Here is a 14,830-nt window from a genome sequence, read left to right on the forward strand (position 1 = left end):
AGATTTACTTCCTCTGTACCCTTTGTCAAGAAGCCACTGAAGTGGGTTCTCCACCAGACAAGAAAGTAAACCAAGAGAGAAGACGACATGAGTTGCAGACAAAAGGGTGATGGTGCAGGAAGGTCCCAGGATGACAGCTGCATCCTGGGTACAGAGTCATCAGCTCGGGTGCAGGACCTGGGGACGAGGAGGTCACGAAGACGTGTGGAAGATAGTATCAGTGTTGCTGGAGAACTCTACTCTGTTGGAATGTTTGGGAGGTTTTAGTGACAGTTACATAGAAAAATAAGCAAATAAGGGTCTGTCTTTAAAAAGATTTACAAGCGAAGCTGATGCACCGGCAGATGATTAGGAGAAGAAGTGACATCAGTTTTTGGTGAGCTTTAAGTACTTGGTTGGTCAACAGGCCACCTATTGGATCCTTTTAATTTGGAGCCCAGAAAAGCAAGAGTCTTACAGCAGGAATTTGGTGCTGGAAAAGATTCAGGGGGACTTAGCAAGTTAGGTCCTGGAAAATACCAGATTGAGCAATGTCTACTCATTGTTGGGGGTAAAGTGAGCAATCAGAGTTTTTATTGGTTTTCTTTACTTTATTGTGGTTTTTTGGTTGTTGTTGATGTTTTGTAGGCTCTTCAAAGAAATAAGTTTCCAGGACCTAGCCACACCGAGTCTTACTCTTGGCCTCCCATAGCACGTGGCTGTGACGTGGTCGTCATTGCTCACTGTGGAAATGACCCTCTGCTGTACCTTCCACCCGTGCTTACGATTTTGCAGACACCGGGTTGCTACAAGTCGTTACCGAGTAGAAATGGAGTAAGTTGAAGACAATTTTGTTTTACAACGAAGTGGATTAAATGTTTATTTTTAAGTTTTACACCTAACGTTTGGTAAAGTTTAGATTACGTTTACTCATTTGGTGTCCAAGCTGGCAGGATAGAAACTGCCCTCCGAGGACCTCCCTTCTGTCATCACGTCATCGATTCTGTCACACTGATTCCCGCCTGGATTCCCAGGCATGGGCCATCGGCTGAGTCGAGAGAGTCCTGGCTTTTAGAGATGAATACATGGTTTATAAAAATATGTCACTGACTTAATTCATCTGATTGTCACGACAGCCCTATGAGATGATCAGGCCTGATATTGTTCTCACCACTTTACAGATGAGAAAATTAAGCTCGTGAAAAGTTACTAGTATGAATTCTTCACAGCTGACGAGTGTGACAAGAAGTGGCATTGGAATTTAGGTTTTCTGCCATCTTGTCCCCTATTCTTCACATTATTTTCACAGCGCCCCACACTGTTTTTAATCCTACTTTATGTTTCCCACGCCTAAGAATCTGAAAATAGATGAGAAAGATGATAGAAGGGAGAGAAATTGGGTGTGAGGGTCACATGACGGTGGGGTAGTGACGTCTGCCTGCCGGGTTCTGGCCGTCAGGTGACCGACGTGTTTAAGACCTCTGCTCAGATGCTGCCACGAGGATGCTCTGCAGACAGTCCCATCACTCGGTATGAGGGGGAAATAGCAGCACCAAACACACAGAGTTGCGTTTTAGCAAAGATACTAGTTTATTTTTCTCATTATGCTGTGTAGTTTAATGATCTCCCTTTGGAAATCTGCGCTGGCTAAGTTACGTATTAATTTAATAAAATTAAGTGAACACGTTGGTGTCCCGCAGTCGGGCAGCCGCTGACCCCTGTTGATGAGATGCAGCTTGTGTTGAGATTGAGCCCCAGCAGGGCGGAAGCGGTGTCTGGGGCCTGCCTCTGTGTCTCCTTGCTTCCCCGCCTCCCCGCCTTCAGCCTGCTCGTAGTCCTGGCCTGGAAGCTGGCACTTGCCTGGATCTCGTCCTCCTCTTCGATTGGCTGAGGGCGCCTGTCCAGGAAGGCCTTTGGCAGGCAGTGCGCCTTCAGGAGGTAGCTGTGGGGTAGCGGAGGGCAGGGCTCAGACGGTGCTAGAGTAAATTTAATCTCCTTGGGCAGAGGTGTTAACCTTTGTTAAGGCCCCTTTCAGGAGGCAGTTAGTGCCTCCTTGTGCTTGGGAGCAGGAGCTCTAGAGCCAAACCATCTGGTTTCAAATCCTGTTGCTCCTGTGTATTAGCTGTGCAGCCTTGGGCAACTGACTGCACCTCTCTGTGCCTTAGACTCTTCATCTGTGAGATAAGATAGTCATAGGTCCTATCCTGTAAGCGTGTTTTTAAGGACTAAATGGATTAATACTTGTGAAGTGCTCAGTTTAAGCCCTAGGAAAATCTGAGTCAGTGTGTCTAAATCCATTTTAATGACATCATATTTTAACTTTTCTGACCTATATGATGATGATGATAGCAAAAACTTAAATAGTGCTTCCCCTCTACAAGAAGATGTTCTGCATGCTTCACTTAGCCTATGTTGGATTCCTAACTTTTATCCAAAATCCTGTGAATTTGTTTGCTTCGCAGCCTCTGGCAGTCTTCGTGTGCCCTGGATGGAAGAAGGCCCAGTTTGTTTTTGAATTATTGGGAGACTACGGCACGTCCTCCAGGCCGCTTCATCCCGTGTTGTTAACCATCGGACTCCACAAGGATGAAGCCAAAAATATGAAGCTTCCACGGGGCTGTAAGCGCGCTTTCCAAGCTGTTTGGTTTTCCCTGCAGAACACAGGGGAACCAGGCCAGGCGGGCCTGGCGCGGCGGACACGGGTCGTGTGCTGACCGTCACCGTCCAGACCTCACCTCTCAGCTCCGGATGGGTGTGGCTGGTGGAGGTTTGATCTTGGCTGACGTCTGTTTCACTGAGAAAACTGCGTGATTTCGGTCTTTTATCAGCTGTTTCCTGAGCACCTCCTGTTTGAGGTTGACTACAACCAGTCTGGGAGCCCGGGTGTGGAATCAGATGATGACACTGCCTAGCCTTGTCTTTCCTCAACCCCCTGAGGAAGAGAAGCAGCTTTTTGTTTAATTAGAAGACGTTTCGAGAAAGTGTGTGGAATCTTAGCAAAGGGAATGTTAGAAAGACCTCTGGAAAACCTACAAGGCACATTGTTTTTTCTTTTAAACTGTAGGTGACGTGATTGTTACGACACCACACAGCCTCCTGAGACTGCTCAGATATCAGAGCTTGTTGTTTCTTAGACTCTGTCACCTGATCCTGGACGAGGTGGAGGTATTATTCTCTGAAGCCAGGGAACAAGTGAGTACGGCATCCGTTTAGATGTCATTACTGCTCAGAAAAATACACACACACACGTATATGTGTAAAATTAAAGTCTTAACTGCTTTTAGGAATAAGGAAAAGTGTCTAGCTGGAGAAGAATCCAGTTAATCTAAAAAAAATTTTCTTTTAACTTGTATAATTAAGAAGAGAGAACATTTGTCTGAAATTTCCTTTCCAACGTTAAAGCTCTTTTTGAAGAGCAAAAATTCTTTCCCAGAGAGGTTTCTAAAGTATTTAATTAATATTTTTCTGATTATGGAAGCAATAATTTTTACGGTATAAAATTGGAGAAATAGAGAAGAGCCCTTGAAAAACCCCGATATCCCTAATCTTATACTCAGAGGTAATCACTCTTACTATTTTGGAATATTTCCTTTTTATAATCCCTGTGTCTGTTGATCCATATAATTAACAATACCAGGACCTTATTTTATGTGCTAGTTTGTAACTTGCATTTTTCAGCGAACAGCATCGTGAGTATTATTACTATTCTACAGCATGACTGTTACGGGCCATATGGTATTGAATCCTGTGGGCATGACCGAATTGATTTTTAAATTTGTCTGAAGAACATACATCATTTTTTTTTTTTTTTGAAGATTTTATTTTTCCTTTTTCTCTCCAAAGGCCCCAGTGCATAGTTGTGATTTTTAGTTGTGGGTCCTTCTAGTTGTGGCATGTGGGACGCTGCCTCAGCACGGCCTGATGAGCGGTGCCATGTCCACACCCAGGATCCGAACTGGCGAAGCCCCGGGCCGCCAAAGCGGAGCGCGCGAACTTAACCACTGGGCAGTGGGGCCAGCCCAAGAACATACATCCTTTTTGCAGGTTTCCCTTAGGATAAATTCCTAGGTAGGGGATTAACCCGTCAAAGACTATGACTTCTTAACAGGGCTTTTGTTGGGAGTAGTGTAACCTGATACCAAGAGCATTCACTGGGAGCGGTGATGGCCTCAGCTTCAGGTCCCAGCTTTGTGTGGGCCTGTGCAGGGCTCCTGAACTCCTCTAGCATCTCGGTTCCGTTTGCAGAACTGCCGTCTGGTGTCCTGCGTTGCACGGCTGACTTTCCGGGCGCGTAGCCCGCCCCGCTCCCTTGGGCACTGCGCCGCGTGCCGTGCCCCTGCACGCCTGTGGTCAGGCCCCCCAGCCTTCTCTGCCGTTGTTAAGTGTGGCCTCTCGCAGCTCAGTCTGTTTCCCTGAGTCCTTGTGAAGCCGAGCGAGCATTGATTCCTGCAGGCCATTTGTCCCTGCTCTTCTCTGAGCTGCCTGTTCATTCCTGTGCTTATTTTCCGTCGGTGAGATCATTTTTTAAAACCAGTCTGTGTAAGTTTTTATATGAGGAGGTTGATCCTTTGTTATGCGTGTTACACGTATTTACCCAGATGCTGTCTGTGTTGTGTTCATACTGAACATTTTCTCCTTTTTAGTTTTTTCCTCTACTTTTATGTTTGTAAAGCCTTTCCCCACTCTGAGAAGAGAGAATATACAATCCTTTACCTTTTATATTCTGTCAAACTAATTGTTATTCTCTTTTGAAATAAAAATGAATTAATTATACTGATTTTTTAGATGTTTGCTATATTAGATAACTTTAAAAAAAATATTGAAGTTGAAGAAAGGGAATCGGCACCCCGTCAGATCGTTGCGGTCGGAGTTCACTGGGACAGACACGTGGAGCATTTGCTCCGAGAGTTCATGAGCGAGCCGTCCGTGGTGATCACGGCCCTGGAGGAGGGCGCTCTCTATGGCAGTGTGCAGCAGGTGAGGAGGCGCGGGTGTGCTGGCGCCGATGGCCTCAACCAGTGGCCTTTACTGCATGGCTTAATATTAAAAGATGATAGCTCTAGTTTCAGACACAAATCTGTAATATTTAAGTTTAATATTGATTTAAGTATTGAAGTTTACATTGATTTCTCATGCATTCTTTTCTATTAAAATCGTACCTTACCTATGAAAAGTGAAACTGCAGCCCCTTGAACGTTTTTCCGTCACGTTGTTCCTGTATTTCGTTACCAGGTGGTGCATCTTTGCCTAGAATGTGAAAAAACCTCTACTTTACTCCAAACTCTTGATTTCATCCCAAGTCAGGCACAAAAGACGCTGATCTTCACCTGTTCTGTAGCTGAAACAGAAACAGTGTGCAAGGTGAGCCCTCCTGCACGTGGTGTTCTTACCGGGTGTTTAAACTGTGATCGAATCGCGAGTCTGCAGAGAATTACTGAGGTAGTTACATGTTTGACATGGGAATACAATTTTATAAGTTTAGCATCACTCAGGGGAGGAGGTGGGTTCTGCTGCGAGTGCTGATAGCAGTGAGGGGGCGAGCAGGAGGCCTGACACCGCCAGGGGTGGGGGGGTTGGGACTGGATGGGGGGAGTGGGGGCCATGAGGTGGGACCAGCCTTCCCTCTGATGCGAACATCACCCAAGGGAGCAGTGCCTCCTGTCAGGATGGAGCATCATCCGACTCAGGAAGAAATCTAACCTCTTCTGTACCTTTGTTTAAGAAACTGGAGAAGGTGACATTGAAATATGTTATCCTGTAACCAGAAAAGCCAAATAAATTGGCTGAAGATTTAGTTAATCTGATTTTGTATAAATCATCCTAAAATGTAGAAACCAGGCCAAATTCAAAATAAAGTATAAGAATCAGTAGTCCATCCACCTTTCAACAATAATGAGCTAGAAGGTGTAGTGAAAAAGCTCCTGTTGATAATAGTACCATAAATTTGGTGTGTACATATACAGGTGTGTGTATCTACACACACACAGATATCTGTATATTTATATGTGTGCATACATACGCACACATGTACACACGCACATATATGTATACACACACGTATGGATGCATTATTTAAAACAAAAGTAGGGGCCGGCCACATGGCCGAGTGGTTAAGTTCACATGCTCCACTTCAGTGGCCCGGGGTTTCCCTGGTTCGGATCCTGGGCACGGACACGGCACTGCTCATCAGGCCACACTGAGGCGGCGTCCCACATGGCACAACCAGAGGCACTCGCAACTAGGGTGTACAACTGTGTACTGGGGGCTTTGGGGAGAAGCAGAAGATTGGCAACAGATGTTAGCTCAGGCGACAATCTTAAAAAAAATTTAAAAATTTAAAAAATAAATGAAAAGCAAAGTAGTTTTAGCAAAATAATGTTTGTTTCACTTGAGCAAGTTTTTCTATATAAATTATTGAATTTTGGAAATATATTTATTTAAATTTACAATCATCTCCTTCTTCGAATTAGTGGCTCAGTGAGATAACGCTCTCACAGATAAAGTGGCATTTGTGATCATTAGTGATAAACAGTTGACTTCAAGCTTATGTTCCTGACTGTGACATGGCCTCTGGTTTCATCTTTAGGTAGTAGAAAGCAGTTCCATATTCTGCTTGAAAATGCACAAAGAGATGGTTTTTGATTTAAAAAATGTTTTAGAGCAGTGGAGGAAGAAGTTAAGTTCTGGCTCTCACATTGCGTTAGGTAAGTGTTTTCATTTGTTTATCTTTAGAGAAGGCTGAGCTTGTAGGAATCATGTCTTCAGTTCATTGATCTGTCCTGTCTCCAGATTGCTCAGCATCTCCCAGATTTGCTGAGAACTTATTAGTAGTGTTAGTTCCAAAATGAAGATTAACCTCCACTAGGATTTTGGTCTTTAGGTGGATCTAGGTGCCCCCGGGCGCTCAGGTCAGCAGGCAGCGACCCCTAGTCTAGTCCAGACATTGTCCCTGGAGTTCCAGCCTGGGGATCGCTGTCTCATTTATATATATTACATATGTATGCGCCTATGATGAAACACGGTCATCAATGGTTGGTAGACTTAATATTAGAAATATGAGCATCAAAATGTACAAAATAAGTGTAAAGCAGGTGGGCAGCCTATATTTGTGATAAAAAGACATTTTTCAAGCTAAAAGGGAGAGCACTTCTCTCTGGAATTTAATCACTGGTTGTGACATTTTTGGAAAAAAATGGGCAAGAAGTGTCTTTGCATCTAAAAAGTAAAATGCAATAAAGAAATGTGTTGAAGGACGGTTGGTGGACTTGCTCTGTGGAGTAAGCGCAGCGAAGCTCCAGCCTCATCTGCGGTTGTTGGACTCTTTCTCCAGCCTTGACTGATGATTGCATCCCGCTCCTGGCCATCACTGATGCCACGTGTGTGATTCACTTCAGCTTTCCTTCCTCTCCAAAAATTTTTGGTGGACGCCTATATTGCATGTCTGATCATTTTCACAGTTCAGCCGAACAGGTTTGATTAATTTTTATCATGTTTTAATATTCCACTGGCGTTTTCCGGGTACTGACAAATTCAGACTCCCTGAAGCTTCATCATTGAGACTGATGTGGATGACCTGCTTCCTTTGTTCACCCCCGCTTTTAAGGGTTCTCCTGCAGAACAGGGAGATATAAAAACCAAATCTGTGTTGCTGCTGACGGAGAGAAATGCATGCCATGCAGTTGGTGTCCTGCGCTACTTGGAGCGAGCAGAGGCCAAGATTCCACTGGAGCTGTACGAGTTCACTGCCGGGGTTCTGGAAGCCAAAGAAGACGAAAAAGCCACCAGGCCTCTTTGTCCGTATCTTAAGGCTTTTGGTTTTTGCAAGTAAGCCAGTCATCTTTTTTTAATTGAGATACAGCATACAGTAGACAGAGACGATAAGTTTGCGGCTTGGTGAACTGTCATGTGTGGGTGCCCCCATGTAAGCCACCCGCTCTGAGGGAGCGCCCCTGATCCCCTCGTGCCCCTTCCCCAGGAGTGAGCACCCTCCTGATAGCTGTCAACGTTGATTAGTTTTGCTTGTTTTTGAACTTCGTATAAATGCAATTATAGTACATTCCACCTAAATCTGTGACATTCATCTGTTGTTGTGGGTGTCGATATTTGTTTATTTTGTGGCTCAGTTTCCATTGTACGAGTATCTTACCATGTACATATTCATTCGTTTGTTGGTGGGCCTGTGGGTTGTTTCCAGTTTTTGGTTATTTATGTATGAAGCTGCTATGAACATTCTTGTACCTGTCTTTTTGTGAAAATATGCACCCATCTCCTGGGGTACATACTTTGGAGTGGAATTGCTGGGTCATAAGGTAGACGTATGTTCCCCTTGTCCAAAGCGGCTGACCATGTCACGGTCCCAGCAGCAAAGTGTGAGAGAGAGTGAGTTGCTCCATATTTTCGTGTTCATGAGGGTGGCGTGGTAAATCACTGTGATTTTCGTTTGTGTTTCTCTGATAATAAGTAGTGTTGAATGTATTTTCATATGCTTGCGGGACGTTGACTGTCCTCTTTTTGTGAAGTGCCTGTTCGGGTCTTTTGTCCTTTTTTTAAATGGGGTGTTTATCTTTTTCTTACTGGTTTGTTGGGGTCTTTTATTTATCCTAGATATGAGAGTGCTTTGTCAGATATTTGCACTGAGCGTGTCTTCTCCCAGTCTGTGGCTTGCCTTTTTACTCTCTTAATAGTCTTTTGATGAACAGACATTTTTAATTTTGAAGAAGTATTTTACAGTTACTGTTTTTGTGTCCTTATTTAAGAAGAAGTATTTGCCTATCTCTAGATCGTGAAGACATTCTTCTGTATTTTGTTCTAACAGCTTTATAGTTTCAGCTTTCACATTTAGGCGTATAATCCATATTGAGTTAATTTTTTATGTAGTGTGAGATATGGGGCAAGGTTTACTTTGCTACAGCATCATATATTTAAGACCTCGTTGTGTTCTCACAAATTGGTGCCTTTGACATAGACCAGATGATAGTCTCTGTGGTCCGTTGTGGGCTCTCTCTGTTCGTTGGGCTGTACGTCTGTCCTTCCACTCGTCCTGAACTTTCTCGAGTACGGTAGCTTGTGCTGTAGCGAGTCATGGAAGCTGGTGTATCAGTCCTGCACCGTTGCTCTTCTTCAGGGTTGTTTTGCTATTTTTAGGTTTCTTGCATCTCCATATACATATTAGACCTGTCAATTTCTTCTAAAACCCTGCTGAAATCTGGACGGAAACTGCATGGGTTCTAGGAGTCAGCGTGGACGGTGTGGGTCTCTTAACAGTCCTGGGCCCTCTCGCTGATGCAGACACCATGCCAATGCTTGATAAATAGACGGCTGGGGCTGAGTCGTTGGCGTCTGATATGTATCTACTGAGATGAATTTAATTTTAAGATAACTGTTGACATTAACTTTTTAAAATTATGGTACGTTAAACGGGTTATTAGCAGCAATTTCCATCATGCCTTTAATAGAATATTGACTTCCTCAGTTTGGCTTAAGGAATGTTGTCTGGTTCAGAGGTTAATTGGCCTTTGTTGTGGGTTATGGGGGTGTGTTTCTGGTTCAGAGTCTTTATTTTGGAAGAACATTTTGTCCATTTGCATATTGCATTTAAGAACGTCAACAGAAATAACGAAGTAACTCTTTGCTTTAAGTTTATTTGGTGTCAATTAAATTTCAGGATCCCTTTCACTTATTTGCATATGGTTAATGTCATCTGAAGTATTTAAAATGGTTGCTTCACTTTTAAACTGTTTGGAATAAAAGTTCTCTGATTTTAATTATAGATTAATTTTCCTAAAGAATACTTTAAAATCTATGTTAAAAATTATTGTTTTTTTCTGGTTTTGAAATCCAGTTCCTTTTTTTCAGAGACAAAAGACTCTGTCCTGAGCGACACCATATTAATCCAGAAACAGACGCGCCAAGGAAACTGTCCAACCAGGCTGTGCCGGGGTTTGGGTGTATTAAAGTAAGTTCTCTTAAAGATGCTTCTGTTGAGTGATTAACGTTCATTTTAATGAACGACACTTCATTTTTTAAGCAACAGAATTTTAGTAGAAGATAATTGTGACAGTATTAATGTAGCACCATTAATCTGACAATAGTCATGGCTCCTTATAAGGTGCCTTATTTCAGGGCCCCAGTTTGTGTAGAAAACCAAGATCAAATTGGGGAAATGGATGAATGCCTTCAACAGTTTAGGGATTTTTTTTTTTTTTGAGGAAGATTAGCCTGAGCTAACTGCTGCCAATCCTCTTCTTTTTGCTGAGGAAGACTGGCCCTGAGCTAACATCCATCCCCATCTTCCTCTTCCTTATACGTGGGGCGCCTACCACAGCATGGTGTGCCAAGCAGTGCCATGTCCGCACCCGGGATCCGAACCGGTGAACCCTGGGCCGCCAAGAAGTGGAACGTGCGCACTTAACTGCTGCACCACCAGGCCGGCCCCTGTTTAGGGATTTTTGAGTTATATTTTCAGAAAGAAAGTGGTTTCTATTTGGGGACTATTAAAAATAGTGCAGTGATAATATGAATCTTTGCAGAATAGCCATGATATTCCTTTAAGGAAAATTCTGAGATGCAGATAGAATTGCTGAGTTAAGAGTGTCACTTGCTTTTGAATCCTTTTTGTTACTTTCTTCCTTGCTTTTTGAGTTGCTTGTTCTCCTTTCCACCTTCCCTTTGCCTTAAGGCGTGTCTGTTGTGTTCATTCCTGCTCGTGCTCCTTCTTGGGAGGCTGCGCTGTTCGCGTTTCCTGGGGCTCCTGTGACCAATACCACAGACGGGGGGCCTTGAAACAGCACGCGTTTATTCTCTCACACTGTTGGAGGCCGGAAGTCTGAATCAAGGTGTCGGCAGGGCCGTGCTCTGCGCCCATCGCGGCTTCCGTGGGCTGCTGGCGCTCCTTGGGGCATCTTAGCTTGCAGCCCGTCACTCCAGTCTCTGTCCCCAACTTCGCTTCGCCTCCTCCTCTTCTGTGTCTCTTGTAGAGGACACTTGTCTCTGGCCGTAGGGCCCTCCCCCATAACCCAGAGCAGTCTGCTCATCTGGAGATGCTTAATGACATCTGCAAAGACCTTTTTTCCAAATGAGGTCACTGTCGCAGGTTCTGGGAGTTAGCGCGTGGACACATTTTGGGGGAGGCTGCCATTTGACCCACAACAGTTTTCATTACTGAAATGATTGTTTTCTTTAATTTCTAATTCTTTCCCGAGTTCTGATGCCTCATTTTTAAGTTTTTCTAATTCTGCTTTATGTTGTTTTTTTATATCATATATCATGTTCTTAACAAGCTAAAAGGCTGCTTATCTTGAAAGTGAAGGTTACGGCTTTGATCTGTTTGATGGGCGCATCTTTCTGGCAGCTCTCATGGTCTCTGGGGACTCTTGTTCTTTTCCTTATTCTCTTTTTTTATCATTATAGCTTAATATGGGATTTGGCCGTGATACTTTGCTATTGCTCGTTTTTAGATAAAATCCATTTTCCTTCAATTTTAGAAGGAGTTGTGGGTCAGGATAACTTTTCTGATTGACAGAGTTCCCATTTCCATTGTTTTCAGCCTGTACCAAAAAATATGGAGACAGTTTGAGATTTTTGAGGTTTCCTGGCTGTGTTCCCCTCCCCCACTCGTTTCTGGCCCTTCTGTTCCTTCACCTCTGTTGTCCCTGCATGGACAGTCTCCAGGTTTCACAGGGCCCAGCCGTCACCACTGCTGGAGTGGATGGAGGCCTTCCCGCACGTGGCGCTCTTGTCAAGCTGGCCCGCCATGCTCTCGCTGAAGGCCGGTGGCCTCTTGTGGGCTCTCTTGTTCTTACCCCTCAGATGCGCCCTTGCCTCCCTCTCTTGCTTCCCGCACAGACCACGAGACATGCGGGTCTGTGATGTGGATGCGTTTGGCTCATCTGCTTTTTTGTTCTTGTTTCAATTAATAGATTTTATTTACTTATTTGTAATTTCTTTCTTTATTTTGGTGAGGAAGATTAGCCCTGAGCTGACATATGTGCCAGTCTTCCTCTTCTTTGTACTTGGATGCCCCACAGCATGGCTGATGAGTGGTGTGGATCCGCACCCAGGATCCAAACCTGCACAGCTGGGCCATTGAAGCAGAGCATGCGGAACTTTAACCACTCAGCTACGGGGCTGGCCCCCCAACTAATAGATTTTAGTTTTTAGAACAGTGTTAGGTTTATAGAAAAATTGAGCAGAAAATACAGAGACTTCCCATCAACCCCATCACACCCTTCTCCCCCAGTTTCCCCTGTTATTAACATCTCGCATTAGTGTGGTGCGTGTTTGTCAATTGATGAGCCAACATTGATGCATTATTATTAATTAAGGGGCATAGTTTACGTGAGGGGTCACTCTTGGTGGTGTACATTCTGCGAGTTTGCTAAATGTCTAAGGACACATATCTACCATTAAAGTATCATATAGAATAGTTTCACTGCCCTAGAGATCCCCTGTGCTCCACCTGGCCACCCCTCCCCTCTTCCCCAGAACCCCTAGCAATCACCAGCCTTTTTATTGTCTCCATAGTTTTGCCTTTTCCAGAACATCATATAGTTGGACTCACACAGGATGTAGGCTTTTCAGACGGGCTTCTTTGATTTACAGTATGCATTGAAATTCCTCCATTGCCTTGTGTGGTAATAGCTGTTTTCTTTTTATTGCTGAATATACCACAGTTTGTTTATCCATTCATCTATTGGAAGACATCTTGGTTGCTTCCAAATTTTGCCAATTATGAATAAAGCTACTATAAATATTGAGGTGCAAATTTTTGTATGGACCAAAGTTTTCAGCTTGTTTGGGTAAATACCAAAGAGCATGATTGCTTAGTAAGTAAGTAAGTAAGATTGTATTTTCTTTGTAAGAAACTGCCAAATTGTCTTCCAAAGTGGCTGTACCATTTTGCATTCCCACCAGCAATGAATGAGAGTTGCTGTTGCCCCACATTCTTGTCAGCATTTGGTGTTGTCAGTGTTTGGATTTTAGCCATTCTAATAGGTGTGTAGTGGTATCTCATTGTTTTAGTTTGCAATTCTGCGATGACATATGATGTTGACTGTCTTTTCTTATGCTTATTTGTCACCCATATATCTTCTCTGGTGAGGTATCTGTTCAGGTTTTTTGCCCATTTTTTAATTGGGTGGTTTATTTTCTTATTGTTGAATTTTAGGAGTTCTTTGTATATTTTGAATACCAGTCTTTATCAGGTATATGTTTTGCAGAAATTTTCTCCTAGTCTGCAACTTGTCTTTCCATTCTTCTTTACAGTGTTGTTTGCAGAGTAGAAGTTTTTAATTGTAATAAAGTACACTTTTTGATTTTTTCTTTCATGGATCGTGTGGGTATTGTATCCAAAAAGTCTTTGCCAAACCCAAGGTCACCTAGATTTTCTCCTGTGTGATCTTCCTTATCTGCTTTCGTTTTGGAGTCCCTGGGGATATTTTGTGAATTACTTTTATTGCAAGTCGTGTCCCTGGCTTTGCTGTCTCATTGCTCTGTCTGTCTTCCTGTGGGGATTCAGAGAAAGTCACACAATGTCACACTTCCCCACTGCCGCCTTCCCAGAGGCCCTCCAGCCAGGCCTCTTCTTTATCTGCTGTATTGAGGTATAATTTGCATACAATAAAAATCAATATTTTTAAGTGTAAAGTTTTTTGAGTTTTGATAAATATATATAGTCATGTATCTACTACCACAGTCAAGATACAAACATTTCCATTCCCCCAGAAAGGTCTCTTTTGTCCCCTTGCTCTGCTCCCCTCTCCCTGGTAATCACTGATCTGCTTTCTGTCACTGTAGTTTTGTTTACTAGAATTTCGTATTAATGGGTATGTAGTCTTTTGAGTCTGGTTTCTATTACTTGCATGATGCTTTTGAGATTATCTATGTTGCTGTTTTTTATTGCTGAGTAGGATTCCCTTATATGGATGCACTATAATTTGTTCACAAGTTGATGGACTTTTGGCTTTCCAGTTTCTGGTTGCTATGAATATTTGTGCTCAGGTCTTTATGGACATACATTTTTATTTCTCTTTAGAAAGACCTAGGACTGGAATTGTTGGGCCATACAATAAGAGTATATTTATAAGAAACTGCCGAACAGTTTTCTAAAGTAGTTGTACCATTTTATGTTCTCACCAGCCCTGCATATGAGAATTCCAGTTGGTCCACGTTCTCATCAGTTCTTGGTATTATCAGTCTTTAATTTTTGCCACTCTGTTGCATTGGCACCACCAGCTTATTTGCATTTCCCTGGTGGTAAAGAATCTTCAACATCTTTTCACTGCTTAATGGCCATGTCTTTCTCTTCTTTTATGAACTCATTGCCCATTTTTCATTTGGGTTTTCTTCTTGTTGAGTTTTAACAGTTCTTTATATATTCTGGATCTCCTTTGTCCTATGTTGCAAATATTTTCTCCCAGTTGAAAAGCAAAGTTTTTAACTTTGATGAAGTCTAGTTTATCACTTATTTATTTCACGTGCTATGCTTTTCATTCCATAAGAAATCTTTGCCTACCCTAGAGTCACAAAAATTACCCCCTGTGTTTTATTCTAGAAGCTTCATAGTTTTATATTTAGGTCTATGATCCATCTCAGATTAACTTTTGTGTGTCATGTGGATGGGGGACGAGTTTTTTTCTTTATGGAACATCAGTTGCTGAAGCATAATTTATTATAAAGACCTTCTTTTCCCCCTAAATTGCATTGGCAGCTTTGACATAAATCAGGAGACTATATATGTGAATTCTGAACTCTTTATTTTGTTCTTGGTCTATTTGTCTGTTTTTATACAGTACCACACTGGCTTGATTACTGTAGCTGTGTAGTCTTTTTTTTTTTTTTAAGATTTTATTTT

General features: G+C 42.8%; 1 protein-coding gene across 3 annotated transcripts in view; it reads left to right on the forward strand.

The window, feature by feature from the left end:
• Positions 1–14,830, forward strand: part of TDRD12 (tudor domain containing 12) — an 85,800-nt gene that overhangs the window by 50,885 nt on the left and 20,085 nt on the right. For all 3 annotated transcript variants that reach the window (XM_070498580.1, XM_070498581.1, XM_070498582.1), the window contains 9 exons: positions 628–813; positions 2,442–2,598; positions 3,044–3,171; positions 4,765–4,956; positions 5,212–5,340; positions 6,566–6,683; positions 7,310–7,449; positions 7,583–7,803; positions 9,835–9,934. In XM_070498580.1, coding sequence (XP_070354681.1) covers positions 628–813; positions 2,442–2,598; positions 3,044–3,171; positions 4,765–4,956; positions 5,212–5,340; positions 6,566–6,683; positions 7,310–7,449; positions 7,583–7,803; positions 9,835–9,934 — 1,371 coding nt within the window. The remainder of the gene's footprint in view (positions 1–627; positions 814–2,441; positions 2,599–3,043; positions 3,172–4,764; positions 4,957–5,211; positions 5,341–6,565; positions 6,684–7,309; positions 7,450–7,582; positions 7,804–9,834; positions 9,935–14,830) is intronic.

This window comes from Equus asinus, chromosome 26 (assembly GCF_041296235.1).
Source record: "Equus asinus isolate D_3611 breed Donkey chromosome 26, EquAss-T2T_v2, whole genome shotgun sequence".
Lineage (NCBI taxonomy): Eukaryota > Metazoa > Chordata > Mammalia > Perissodactyla > Equidae > Equus > Equus asinus.